The sequence below is a fragment of the Sphaerodactylus townsendi genome, linkage group LG01, assembly GCF_021028975.2.
Source record: "Sphaerodactylus townsendi isolate TG3544 linkage group LG01, MPM_Stown_v2.3, whole genome shotgun sequence".
Lineage (NCBI taxonomy): Eukaryota > Metazoa > Chordata > Lepidosauria > Squamata > Sphaerodactylidae > Sphaerodactylus > Sphaerodactylus townsendi.
Genome location: NC_059425.1, coordinates 188,403,979 through 188,417,894, shown reverse-complemented (window position 1 = coordinate 188,417,894; position 13,916 = coordinate 188,403,979). Strand labels below are relative to the sequence as shown.

The 13,916-nt window shown below is 45.4% G+C and overlaps 1 protein-coding gene across 1 annotated transcript in view; it reads right to left on the bottom strand.

Annotated features, from left to right (window-relative positions):
• The window catches only part of VPS54 (VPS54 subunit of GARP complex), a 72,078-nt gene that overhangs the window by 2,879 nt on the left and 55,283 nt on the right, over positions 1 to 13,916 (bottom strand). Inside the window, 2 exon segments of the mRNA XM_048501697.1 lie at positions 3,624 to 3,718; positions 5,697 to 5,804. Of these exon segments, the coding sequence (XP_048357654.1) occupies positions 3,624 to 3,718; positions 5,697 to 5,804 (203 nt within the window).

The window sequence follows — 13,916 nt, the reverse complement described above, 5'->3', positions numbered from 1 at the left end:
ATAGGGGAAATGTTCTGCCTACACCTTTTCCCAGAGAACACCACAACAGAAGAAGAGTTTGGATTTATACTCTCTCCTGTAAGGAGACTCAAGGCAGCTTACAAACTCCTTTCCCTTCCTCTTCCCTCAACAGACACCTCGTAAGGCAGGCGGGGCTGAGAGAGTTTAAAGGAAACTGTGACTAGGCCAAGGTCACCCAGAAGGCTTCATGGGGAGGAGCAGGGAAACAAATCCGGTTCACCAGATAAGAGCCTGCTGCTTATGTAGTAGGGAATCAAACCCAGATCTCCAGATTAGAGGCCACCTGCTCTTCGAAGGCATCATGGCCAAGTCTTCAAAAATGGCAGTAACGGATTGTTAGAACATTTGTGTACATTAGCAGTGACCAATTTTTAAAACCCCTAAAACAGCATTCCAGTGGCACGGCTAGAACAATTGAAAAATCTACCTATTTGCTACCCCACCAACAGGATGTGACCCAAACTAATGGGGATTCAAGTATCTCTAATGGTGACAATTGTTTAAAAGACCAGATTTCCATACTTTCTCCTGTATCTGGAAATGGCTTTGCGGGTTTGGTCTTTTCAGGTAAGATCCTCCTGTGTGAACATTCACTCAACACATCACTGATGGCACTAGCCGAACACGAAAACACAACACAGGGCCCCCTCCAGTGGTGGGATCCAAAAATTTTAGTAATAGGTTCCCATGGTGGTGGGATTCAAACTGTGGCGTAGCGCCAATGGGGCTGGGCGGGGCACGACGGGGACGTGGCTGGGCATTTCGGGGGCGTGGCATTCCTGGGCGGGGCGGTGGCAAGGACACAGCCGCTGTGCCGGTCCTTGGGCAGGAAACGAATGCACGCAGGCGCAGGCTGCCACGCACGCCGGTGCACCTCCTGCTAGACTGCTTCAAGTTCTGCGTGTTACTGCTGAGAGGAGGGGTGTAACTAAGGCAAAAATCACATGGCAAAATCACCAATTAGTAACCCCTTCTCGGCACACACAATTAGTAACCTACTCCCGGGAACCTGTGAGAACCTGCTGGATCCCACCTCTGGCCCCCTCCCAAACAAGCTATCAGCCCCACCAACAAAATGGACCAGGACATTTTCAGTGTTTTGGGTATAAATAAATATTAATAAATAAAAACCAAAAGATAATTGGTGCAGTGGGCAAATGGATTTTAATTCACCCTGAGACCCCCTACTGGGTTTTGAATGAGGGCAGCGAGGGGGGGGGGGCAGGAGAGGTCTATAAAATATAGTCTGACACTCCACAACAGCTGTGTTGGAGCGTGGGAAGTGTCCAAACTATGATATGGCAGTTCCCTGCCCTGCCCTGATGAAGTGTATGCAAAATGCATCGGGGTCCCATAGTTCTGCTGATGGGGCAGTGTGCAGCATCATTTCTAACCATCACCACTATCTCTAAGAGTGCAATGTCAACACTAGCCTAAATACTAAGAAATACACACGTTGCACTCTGGCTGTATCCGATCTTATATATTGATCTTACATATAATTAATCAACTTAACACTTCTATTTGTATTTACATTTCCTCCATTTCTCTGACAGAGTTCTTCAAGATACAGTATAAGTCTTCCAACACTTATAACTAAACATAAACAACCACGTAGTCCATTCAATTCCTGCCGATTCTTTTTTCAGAGACCAAGCTTCAGTTTCAGATAGTCCATATTCCAATTCTGTAGGTTCTGTGGACTATATGAAACTGAAGCTTGGATTTTCAAGCCACTTTAATACATTTGAAAGGAGGCGTAAGTAAGGTGAATAAGGTATCCCTGGAGGCATTAATAGCCAGGGTAGCTGTAGTTCTATTGGACGTTTGAGGCCGTTGGTTTAGTCAAGAGGATGCATGGAGTGTGTGGGACAGGAGTTTAAACAAGAAAACACTCTGCACAATCTTTGGCATCTCTGTAACTGTTACGTAACGTCGTCCGCATTCGGACATGACAGCCAGACAGGTTTGTCCGCAAGGGACACAAATTGAGACCGTCGCCCATTCACCAGCTCCCCTCTCTCTACACAAGGCTCAGAATTCTGGCGTGGGGCAAAGGTACAAACTCTGCTTTGCCCATGTGTACATCTTTAGTTATTGTGGAAAACGAGCTTCAAATGCACTCTCTATGACAGCGGAGGCAGAATGCCAGCGTGGCTAACAGCTAGGCTCATAGCCAACGTGAAGAAGCCTTTACTAGTTCGCTACATCTGAAGGCACTCAGTTATTCTTTTTACCTTTCCCCACGCCACGGTCAGTTCACAAACAGATAATAGGGGAGAAAAAAACAGTAATGTTAAAACTGTCTTTGTCTTGACCTGGATAATCCAAGCTAGCCCGATCTCATCCGATCTCAGAACCTAAGCAAGGTCGACCCTGCGCAGCATTAGGACGGGAGACCTCCAAGGAATACCAGCGTCGTGACACAGAGGCAGGCAAGGGCAAACCACCTCTGAACGTCTCTTGCCTTGAATCCCCCACCAGGGGTCGCTGTATGTCAGCTGTGACAAGACAGCCAAAGAAGTACTGCCTTTGCATAGCTGCAATTACTGGCTTCTATTCAGACTGCCACTGGTCAGAAGGCATGCAGATTTCCCTCACCTTTTAACCTCTGGAAACAACACTCTCTGTCTCGCATGGCTATTCATCCATGCAGACCCTAGGCCAGTGATGGCGAACCTATGGCACGGGTGCCAGAGATGGCACTCGGAGCCCTTTCTGTGGGCACGCGCAAACAGAGTGCCCCCCCCCCACACATCTAGGCTGGCCTGGGTCACTGAGCACGATGTGCATGCATCGCGGTGAGCAGGGAGGACTCGGCTGGCGGGCCTGGTCCCTGTGCTCCGGGTGGTTGCTGCGGGGGGGGGGGGGGGGAGGAGGCAGAAATGCTAGAGAGGCACAGAGTGGTGCGCGCAGGACTTACTGGAAGCTACAGCAGGCTGGCCCCTGCTCGAGCGGGTGGGGCTGAGGAAGAGGGAGCCAACCGGTTTTTTCTAAACTTAAACCTCAGCATTCAGGTTAAATTGCCAGGTTGGCACTTTGCGATAAATAAGTGAGGTTTGGGTTGCAATTTGGGCACTCGGTCTCAAAAAGGTTCGCCATCACTGCCCTAGGCTCCCCCAGGAAAAATAATTGGGGGGATAGTGCGGGGCCAGGGAGAGGAACACAAAGACAATCAGCACCCCCAAACCACCATACCAGCTCCATATTGGCACATCCTGTAAGATCTGAGAACAGCTGCTTCTTGAATATGACCTTTTGCTAAGAATCAGCCAGAGCGGACTAGCTGGTGCAACATCACTGTGCCTTGCGTTCCTGGCCCATCCCTCTCCATGGTCTGGCTCACAAGATTCTATGCCTACCTGCCGCTTCTTTTCCTGTTCTGCCTCACTATCCCTCCTCCACCTCAGGCACTGCAAAATTCAAATTCAGATACGGTTTGCTAATTTAACAAATGCAATTCAGTCTGCAGCCTATCATTAAACGAACGTATTTGGCAGACAGCACCACTGCCGGTAGAAGGACGCTGCTGCTTTCTGGCGGCCCAGAAGTTTAGCAGAAAACTAAACACGCAAGTCATATCTACACCTTACGTCACGTACCCATTTTGAGGTCCTCCGTCGTTGACTACGTTTAAGTGGGCTAACTGCCTCTTCAAATGGAGCTTGTAGCTGGCATTTATTCGTAAAAACAGCATCTAAAAGCAAACACAGAAACCAGAAAGTGCTGAAGATCTTATTCCCTCGAAGAGTAGGGGATACCCATTTTAACGCACTCATTCCCATCTGTATTGTCGAAGGCTTTCACGGCCGGAATCACTGGGGTGCTGTGTGGTTTCCGGGCTGTATGGCCGTGTTCTATCAGCATTCTCTCCTGACGTTTCGCCTGCATCTGTGGCTGGCATCTTCAGAGGATCTGATAGTAGGAATGGAAAGCAAGTGGAGTATATATACTGTGAGGCAATGGAAAGCAAGTGGAGTATATATACTGTGAGGTCAAAAGGTGAGGCGGGGAGGGCTTGTTTATATACTCCACTTGTTTATATACTCCACTTGCTTTCCATTCCTACTATCAGATCCTCTGAAGATGCCAGCCACAGATGCAGGCGAAACATCAGGAGAGAATGCTGATAGAACACGGCCATACAGCCCGGAAACCACACAGCACCTCATTCCCATCTGTTGGCCAAGAGCTTGCACAGAAACTAAGGGCCACTTCACCAGTAACAGGACCACCACAAAAGTTAGCAAAAACTATTTCAAGTCAGAGCCACAACATCTGTAAAACTCTTAACTGTGAGCACGTTTGCCTAGTCACGTAGTCCTCTTCTGCACACAACTGTTAAAACATTTCCAGGTAGGGAATGAAATGTTTCCTCTGTGAAGTTCCGCACTCTTCCCCCCTTGCCCTTAGGTTTCGGAAATGTTTTATTTTCAACCTGAAAACATTTCTTTTGAAACTCCTTTTATAGCAATACTTTTTGTTGAAATGTTTTCAAGCCATCTTCTCTCGCTGGACAATTATTTTAAAACATTCCATTTTTCCCGCTGCCGTTTTCCATGCCTCTGTGCTCAACTTCCCCAACAGCGTCTTGTGTTCCTGGTCCTGAGCTGATCTTTTCCCCTCAACATTTTTTCCCCATCATTTTTGGATGTTTTTCTCTTTTCCCCTTTGCATTTTCTCTTACGTGTAGGTTATCCATGAGCAAACTCGCAATTACAAGAAGTGATGATTTTCTTCCTGACGATTCTCTTATGTGTGGGCAAATTTACTCACAACTTATGTGTGGGCAAATTTACTCGCTCAAGGACTACAGAGAATCTAAGATTCTTTGAAGTACCATTTTTACCAATCATCCCCCCAAAAGAGACTCCCCTCCCCACCTCGTGGCAGCCATGAAATATTCAGAGGGGGTGAGTGTGAACGAACATCTTGGCAAATGGGGGGGATCAAAAAAATTCTGCAAACGTTTCAGATGACTTGTGCAAAAAGGGCCAGAGAGAACTAGTTTCTTTCCCAGAGGCTAGCAAGACTATACCATGTTGGCACAGAAAAACATGAGAGACGCTACAGTTTTAATTGGAGTCCAACCACCCAGAAACAGTTTCCACCAATCAGTACATGTGGGGAAGCTCAACAGTTTTTCTCAGCTGTAAGGAGTCTCAAAGCGGTCTACAAACTTCTTTTCCCTTCCTCTCCCCACAACAGACACCTTGTGAGGAGGTGGGGCTGAGAGCGTTCTGAAAGAACTGTGACTACCCCAAGGTCACCCAGCAGGTTTCATGTGGAGGAGTGAGGAATCAAGCCCTGTTCTCCAAATAAGAGTCCACCACTCTCAACCACTACACCACCCTGGCTCTGACAATATCCCACCTTGCGTTTCTGTGTGTGCAAGATCTAGTGCTGGGTGTATTTCAGCAATACCCACCTCTCTCCCCAATAATGATATTCAGCAATTGAATCATTTCACCCTGCATGATTGCATTAAATGGCCTTTGCCTTTTGATCTGGGCGCACCGGAAATGAAACGTGGGTGCTCAATCTAACAGTGTGGCTTCTCTTCCATGATGGCACGCTGGGATCCAGCCCACTGTGAGCAGCCCCCAAAGAGAAGCCCCGTTCACTGAATTCTATTGTGTTGGGAAGCCCTCGAGAAGCTGCTCCGGGTGACTAACCTGTGTTTGCTCCTCTGGAAGCAGCTCGTATATTGCTTCGTGCATCTTCGCCATCTGTTTGCAGATGTTCCTGAAGCAGGTGGAAGGAACGGGTGCTTTTACCTCATACTGGAAACGGAAAGGAGAGAACCTTGTGAATACTGATACTGAATACTGTTCAAACAACAGGTTGGTCATTAACCCAATCAAGTCTAAAATTGTGGTCTTTTCCAATGTTTTTAGACCTTCAAGATGGTCTCTCCAAGGTGCTGACATCGAGCAAGTTAAATTGTTCAAATACCTTGGGATAATATTCCATCATAAGTCAACCTGGACCACACACAGAGATAACACCCTTAAAGCCTGCAAAAATTTATCCGCTGCAGTACTGAAGTTTTTTAACATCAATGGTGGTAGATTCATACCAGCAGCGTTGAAGGTGTTTAACGCTTAAAGGTGGCCTCCAGCACCTTTTGGTGCATGGAAATATCCCCATCTGGATCCAAGCATGGCACCAGAAATTGGAAAGCATCCAATCCAATTCTCCTTTATAAGATCTTTGGCACCCCCCGCGATTGTGTCCTACCTATGGTAAGTTCTTCTGTTTTGGAATCAGGGCAACATTTATTGTGATACAGAAACAAGGGCATGGAGTTGTAACTTTTAAGTTTTGGCCTGCTGTCTTTATTATTTTGCACTGACCCTAACAGTTTGTCCCAGTTAGAAATGAGAGAGCTTCAGCTTTCGAAATGAGTGGCTACATATTGAAAAAAAGATCTTTTCCTTGGAAAGGCTTCTCTTGGGAGGCCCTACAAATGCTCACCCTCTCCGGGAGATTTACCATGTAAGCTTTAAAAGTCTAGATTATTTACGATCAAGAGTACGCAATTTCTCCTGAGCAAAGCACAAAAGCTCTTTGCTCTCCAATAGTCTTTTGGGATTATCCCTCAGAAAAACTAGCCCTGCTATATATCTTCGCAACAATCTTATTAATTACAATGACAGCAGATGGGTCATGACCAGAAAGCAAAGGTATAACTCTTTTTCTGTCAGCACATACTCCCTTCAAAGATTCGATTCTCTGGTATTCCACAAGATGAGCTGATCGCTGTCAATTCTGTCCCTGATACAACTGTAACACTTTCTCATATTCTGCTCCATTGTTCCAAGAGTACAACAACATCAGAACCAATTTGAGAACTGTGTTACCAACAGGATTTATGCTCCTCTCTGATAAAACAAAAATGGCTAAGCTTCTAAATAGCTCTAGTGTGGAAATATCTGAAGCTGTTGCTATGTTTTTGCTCGGTGTACTGCAAGTTGAGCAATAATGATCTTTTTATTGTATTTGAAATTCTTGGCACTGGTTTTATGCCTAATAAAGGTTTTTGGATTTGGCATACTGATACTTGGCCAATGTTTTATTTCAATTTTTGCTTAGCTGCAAACATTTTGCACTAAAATACAGGAGCCCTTTGATGTTCTTCCTTTTCCGCTGAGTCAATTCTATACTGCGATTTGCGGGAAGGAGCGTGCTGAACTGTACAATTTATTTTATTTATTCATTTATTATCATATTTATATATTGCCCCATCCCCTGAGGGCTCTGGGCAGTGAACAACAAAATAATATTACATAAACAGTAATAACAGCAATAATTAATATAAATAACATCATTAAAACATAAAATTACAGCGTTCCACATAAACCACTTGGTGTCTAGTATTAAAACTATCAATAAAACCCTCCCAAAGAGGGGGATGGTAGCTCTAGATGTCACAGCTCCCAGGATGTTAAAAAGGGAGAGACAAAGAGGGCGCTCGCCATCAGCGGCTGGCCTCCCCAAAAGCCCGGTGGAACAACTCGGTCTTACAGGCCCTGCGGAACTCTCCAAGATCCCGCAGGGCCCGGACAGTTGGAGGAAGAGTGTTCCACCAGGCACGGGCCAGGGCCGTAAAAGCCCTGGCCCGGGGGAAGGCCAGCCGTGTCACAGTAAATTGGCCTCTGCCAAACGCAGAGGCCGTGTAGGGACATATGGGGTAAGGCGGTCCCGAAGGTACAAGGGCCCCAGGCCGTGCAAAGCCTTAAAGGTTAATAATGCAGTTATTAGCATGAGATAAGATTTAATTCAAAGAAGTGATAGACATTTGCTGAGGCGGGGGCTCTCGAAGCGGGGGCTCAAAAAGTCTTCACATTTTGCAGACGCTAGTTTAGAGTTCTATATTCCTGAGCCATAAAAAACAAAGAACTGTCTTCCTAAATTGCAAAAAAAATCTTTCAATGGTAGCCGTTTTCCCCCTGTCCTTGCTCTCCAGAGCAAAGTTACTGATACAAATCAACCCAAAAACATAATTCTGTTCAATATCAAGATTTATGTTGGAGATGGCACTCGAGTTGGGCAAAGTTTTTGGGATGTACAGAACCTTTCTAGCACCAAATCTTGTTGAACATCTGAATGAGCCATGATTTGCCATTTGGTCCTGTACTTACACTTCATTATGTCAGGTTAAAGACTGTGTTATCTACCTCAGAGAACTCAACCCAAGTTTGTTAACTGGCTGAAAGAAGGTGTCATATCTTGCTGGAAATCCTTTGTAGTCCCTAATATTATCAGTCAAAATAGGCCCCTTCCGCACATGCAGAATAATGCACTTTCAATCCACTTTCAATGCACTTTGCAGCTGGATTTTACTGTGTGAAATAGCAAAATCCACTTGCAAACAATTGTGAAGGTGGATTGAAAGTGCAGTATTCTGCAGGTGTGGAAGGGCTTTAGTGATGCCAAAAGTATTCTATGGCCCCTTCTGCGCATGCAGAATAATGCTTTTTCAATCCACTTTCAGTGCACTTTGCAGCTGGATTTTACTGTGCGAAATAGCAAAATCCACTTGCAAAAAACTGTAAAAGTGGATTGAAAGTGGATCGTTCTGCAAGTACAGAAGGGGGCACATCTAAAATGACATATCGAGAAGTCTAAATCAAAAAGATGGAGATGGGCGACATTTACGTCACAGAAGAAGTTAACTATGGCTTAGGTTTTTTCTCTTTAAAAAAAACTGTTTTTGTTAAGTAGCGTGAGCATAGTTCCCCACCCCCATTTCTTCCTTCCCTTGCTTGCAGTAAAACAAAATAGATGTTATAAGACAACTCTATTTGCAAGTATTTATTGGATAGCCAGGGCTTCAAGAGAAAACTGGCATGTGAAAAGTCACCACCCATTAACCTGCTCGTTCACAATTCAACAGTGAGTACAGTTAGGTTTATTAAGGCCCAGATTCAGTCACCGGCTTGCCCCCGTTAAAAGGACCAGGCAGCAATTATGTGAAGGACCTCTCCCCAAGACCCTGGAGGATCACTGCCAGTCGGCAGTGACTTTGATGGACTGATAATTTGATTCAGTAGAAAGGCAGCTTCATGTCCATTCTTGCTTGCCAAGAGAGAAACAAGGGAAATCCCCTTTCAATCTTTGCAACTGCAGCTGTCAGCTTTGGAGGTTAATGCAGAATGGCTTGTCTTTATCTGACCAAAAATCACACTGGATTCAAGCCAGCTACTTCTCATGACCAGACAATGATACACCTAGTACAACTCCTAGTTTTTCTGACAATATACAGACTGTTATGCTTCCAAAAACTCTACAAGATATCCAATTCCTGGGTTTCTAAAGGCATCAAAACCGCTCAAAGGCATACACAAGATTATATATGCCACACAACAGCTACCGTATTGCTGCCCTGAGCCCTTTGGGGATGGGCGGGGTATCTGTATATAAGGCTCAGCCTATCTTGGCTGTCAAATTGTAACTGACCATAAAGTTTCTAAGGCAACTGACTGACAGAAAAACAACATGACTGAGAGGGAGTCATGTTAGAGGTTTGCAAGGGAAGGGGAGGGAGGGGTGGCATGCAAGGGATGGGAGGGAGGGGGAGGGGTGACATGCAAGGGAAGGGGAGAGAGGGGATGGGGGTGGCATGCAAGGGAGGGGAGGGAGGGAGGGGTGGCATGCAAGGGAGGGGACCCGGCATGCAAGGGAGGGAACATGGCCCACCCACCCTAGTGGAGGGAGAGGGAGGGGAGGGAGGGGTGGCATGCAAGGGAGGGGACCCGGCATGCAAGGGAGGGAACATGGCCCACCCACCCTAGTGGAGGGAGAGGGAGGGGGTGGCATGCAAGGGAGGGGACCCGGCATGCAAGGGAGGGAACATGGCCCACCCACCCTAGTGGAGGGAGAGGGAGGGGAGGGAGGGGTGGCATGCAAGGGAGGGGACCCGGCATGCAAGGGAGGGAACATGGCCCACCCACCCTAGTGGAGGGAGAGGGAGGGGAGGGAGGGGTGGCATGCAAGGGAGGGAACATGGCCCACCCACCCTAGTGGAGGGAGAGGGAGGGGAGGGAGGGGTGGCATGCAAGGGAGGGAACATGGCCCACCCACCCTAGTGGAGGGAGAGGGAGGGGAGGGAGGGGTGGCATGCAAGGGAGGGAACATGGCCCACCCACCCTAGTGGAGGGAGAGGGAGGGGAGGGAGGGGGGGCATGCAAGGGAGGGGACCCGGCAGCCGCCAAGTGGAGGGAGACATGGGCCCACCCACCCTAGTGGAGGGAGAGGGAGGGGAGGGAGGGGTGGCATGCAAGGGAGGGAACATGGCCCACCCACCCTAGTGGAGGGAGAGGGAGGTGGAGGGGTGGCACCCATGGCACACCCATATATATATAAAATGAACTAGTTTCAAGATTTAAAAAGGACATTCACCCAGGAAGAGGCGTAATCAGGGAGCTGACTGGATTTGAAAAGGTGAGAATGAAAGAAAAATATTATGAGGATGAATTTATAAGTCATCACCTTCAATTTGACAAAGAATCAGTTAAAACACGTATGGTAGGAGGGCTGCAAAATTTTGAGGAAGAAATATCTCTTCAACAACCTTGTGGATGGATGTTTAGAGAAACATCATGAGAAAACTGGTATAAGATCTTTTACCGGTGGTATATTAACTCCACAGGATATTGAGAAAATGGATAAGTGCTATGAAGGAAAATGCCGGAAATGCAATGAAGTAGACAGCGCCTTTTTACCATATGTGGCAGACATGGAAAAAGACAAAAACTGTTTTAGAAAAGAAATACATGCTGAAATATTTTAAAAAATGAAAATTAAATTTACTATGGAAGCTAAGAGTATGCTGGTGGGAACTGGAAAAATTGTTGGGATATGTGCAAAATAAAGAAGCAGAAGATTTCTCATCCTGGGTAGGATAGCAAAATAATAATGTATTGTAGTAATAATAATAATAATAAGGAGGAGGAGGAGGAGGAGGAGGAGGAAGAGGAAGAGGAGGAGGAGGAGCAGAAGCAGAAGCAGAAGCAGAAGCAGAAGAAGAGAATATGCAGTGATGGCAAAATTAATGCACTATGTGAAAAAAGACCAATCAAGGGATTCCATGATAAACAGAAAGCATGTTATTTATATTATTCCTAAAAAAATAAGCAGAAAAAAGATATACAATTGCCACTTCAAGTTTCTTTTTAATCTATTGTATATTACTGTAATTTACTTTACAATACTGTTTAACATCAGTATTGGGATTATTAAGTATCGGGTATCTTATGATTCCTGTTAAGATTATTATGGTAATCGCTATTAAGTACCATTTTTATATTACCATTAGTAACTATTATCGTTTATAGTTCATTGCTTATTATATCATTATTTAATATATGATATGAATGTATTTTTTTCCTGTTTTGGAATGAAATTGCAATAGTTGCTTGGATATGGCTTTTAATTTATTTTCTTTTTTAATGCTGTTCTGTTTTAGTTATAAATGTTATAACTATAATTTTTTAAAAACCACATTGACTGAGATGACCTAGTTTAGAAAAAGGCATATAGACTTGGAAGAGCAAATAATGAAAAATGGCCGGAGAAACATTTTAGAAGACCGAATATGTCATCTGATTTCCTTTGGCAGAGGAGGTTTTCCTCTTTAGTCCTTTACGACCTCATTAATGTGTGGATTCAATTTATTTCATTCATCTTGCCTTTAACGAGACAATAATACACTGAATTAAATCCACTCTGCTAGCCTGGCACCGTTCCTTTGCAGCAAAGGAAACACTTGAACAGAACCTTGTTTCAGAGGTCAGCTGTGTAACTCAGCAGCAGAAGAGCGAGATTTAAATCTACAGAACCCGGGAGCCTGATGAGATTTTCAGGGTATCAACTTTTGAGAATCAAAGCTCCCTTCGTCAGAGGTATCAGTGTCTAATGAAGGGGGATCTGATTCTTGAAAGCTGATACCCTGAAAATCTTATCGGCCTCTCGGGTGCTACTGGATTTGATACTAGCCATGCCAAGCCTGGGTGTCAAGGGAGTAGCAAAATAGCCAAGAAAGCCAGTTCCAACTTCAACTGGTCTCTGTTGCCTGGAGATCAGCGGTAATAGCAGGAGATTCCCAGATGCCATGTGGAGGTTGGCAACCCTCGTGAGAATGACTGAGCCGTGCTTTCAAGACTGTACAGTTTGCTAAGAGCTACCAGTGCCGTGCTTTCAAGACTGTACAGTTTGCTAAGAGCTACCTGTGCCGTGCTTTCAAGACTGTACAGTTTGCTAAGAGCTACCTGAAGTACCAAGTAGACTGACTGCTGAACACTGTTTGATTTTACAGCACCTAATTGAAAAGTATTCCACCAGATGCCCAACTTCTTCATACGCTGCTTTGATAGATCTGAAAGCAGCTTTCAATTCAAAACCTAGACGGAAACTTTGGCAAAAATTAGAGCATCTAGTACTTATAAAAGGCTATACTTCCTTATTCAATCTTTACATGACCAGTCATCTCTGAGAGTGAGACCCACAAGGTCTCCTCACTGATCAAATAAAAATCTTTCAGGGTTGGCCCGTACCTTATTTAATTACAGGGCTGTTGAATGTTATCCCCCAAAGCTTGCCAAATGTCATCTGCCAATGTTATTATATGCAGATGATGCAGTGCTCTTATCCAGAACTCCACTTGGGCTCCAAAAAGCACTAAACAATTCTACAGTTTATTGTGAAAAGGAACACCTCGAAATCTACTTTAATAAAGCAAAAGTGATGGCTTTTGGTAGGTGCCCAAAAAAAGCAAGGGTGGATGACGAAAGAGAATAAGATTGAGCAAGTTACAAATTTAAACACTTGGGAGCAGTGGAACAGCCTTCAGGGTCGAACTTAAGAGCACCATAATATGGTGGTTGAATGTGCTGAAAGAACAGTGCATTTGGTATTAAAATTATTTTGCTCGAAAGGTGATCATTATGTATCTGCAGCCTTAAAATTGTAATAATCTAAAGTCTTGACACAGCTACTGAATGGCATTTATTCTGGACTTACAACCTTTAGCCTAACCCTGTTGCAGAGGCGAAGCTGCCAGGGGGCCAGTGTGTGTGTGCGCGCATTGCACTGGGCGCACGACTGGAGGGGTGGAAAATCCTCTCCATGGCACCCACCCCCACCCTTACACTTATCTTATTGAAACAGTGCAGGCTGGAGAAACGGCCTGTTCCCTTCAGGCTGACAACAGCCTGGTAGGAACTACACTTCCCAGCAGACCTTGCGAGCCCCAAGGGAACAGGCCGTTTTTCCAGGCTGAACTAAGGTAAGTGGGGGGGGGGGCAGAAAACACCGGGCGCAGTATGGCCCAGCTACGCCTCTGCCCTGTTGGAGAGGATTCAATCTAAATTCCTCCGGGCTATTTTACAGGTCCTGCCAGGAGTGTCTCATGCCCTACTTCACCTTGAAACTGGTACAGTGAAAATCACACCTAGAATTTTTTAATGATCAGTCTATCAGTGGCTAAAGGTACATTCCAATCACAAAGGCCTCTCTCTTTTGATAGCACAAGATGCCTTCCAGTCTAGATGGCCGTGTTGTATGGGCTTCTATAACCCTGTGCCCTACTGGTTCAAAATAAAGCTCAGTCTAAGTGTTCTGTTGAACAGAGGGTACAAGACATTGGGCACCAGGAAGATTTAATGAAGACACCTGGCTTCATGCCTTCTCTGATATGAAGATTTTCTATGACTCCGGCTCCATATCTAACAAATCTAGATATCCATTCCCTTAGGAGGATCTTTACCCTAGTTAGGTGTGCAGCCATGCTGTCTACTGTTCTGGAAGGCAGATATAAGAAGATCCCTCATTCTGAAAGATTATGTCCTTATGCTACAGGTGAAGATGAAACAATGGGTCATGTTTTCTTCCAC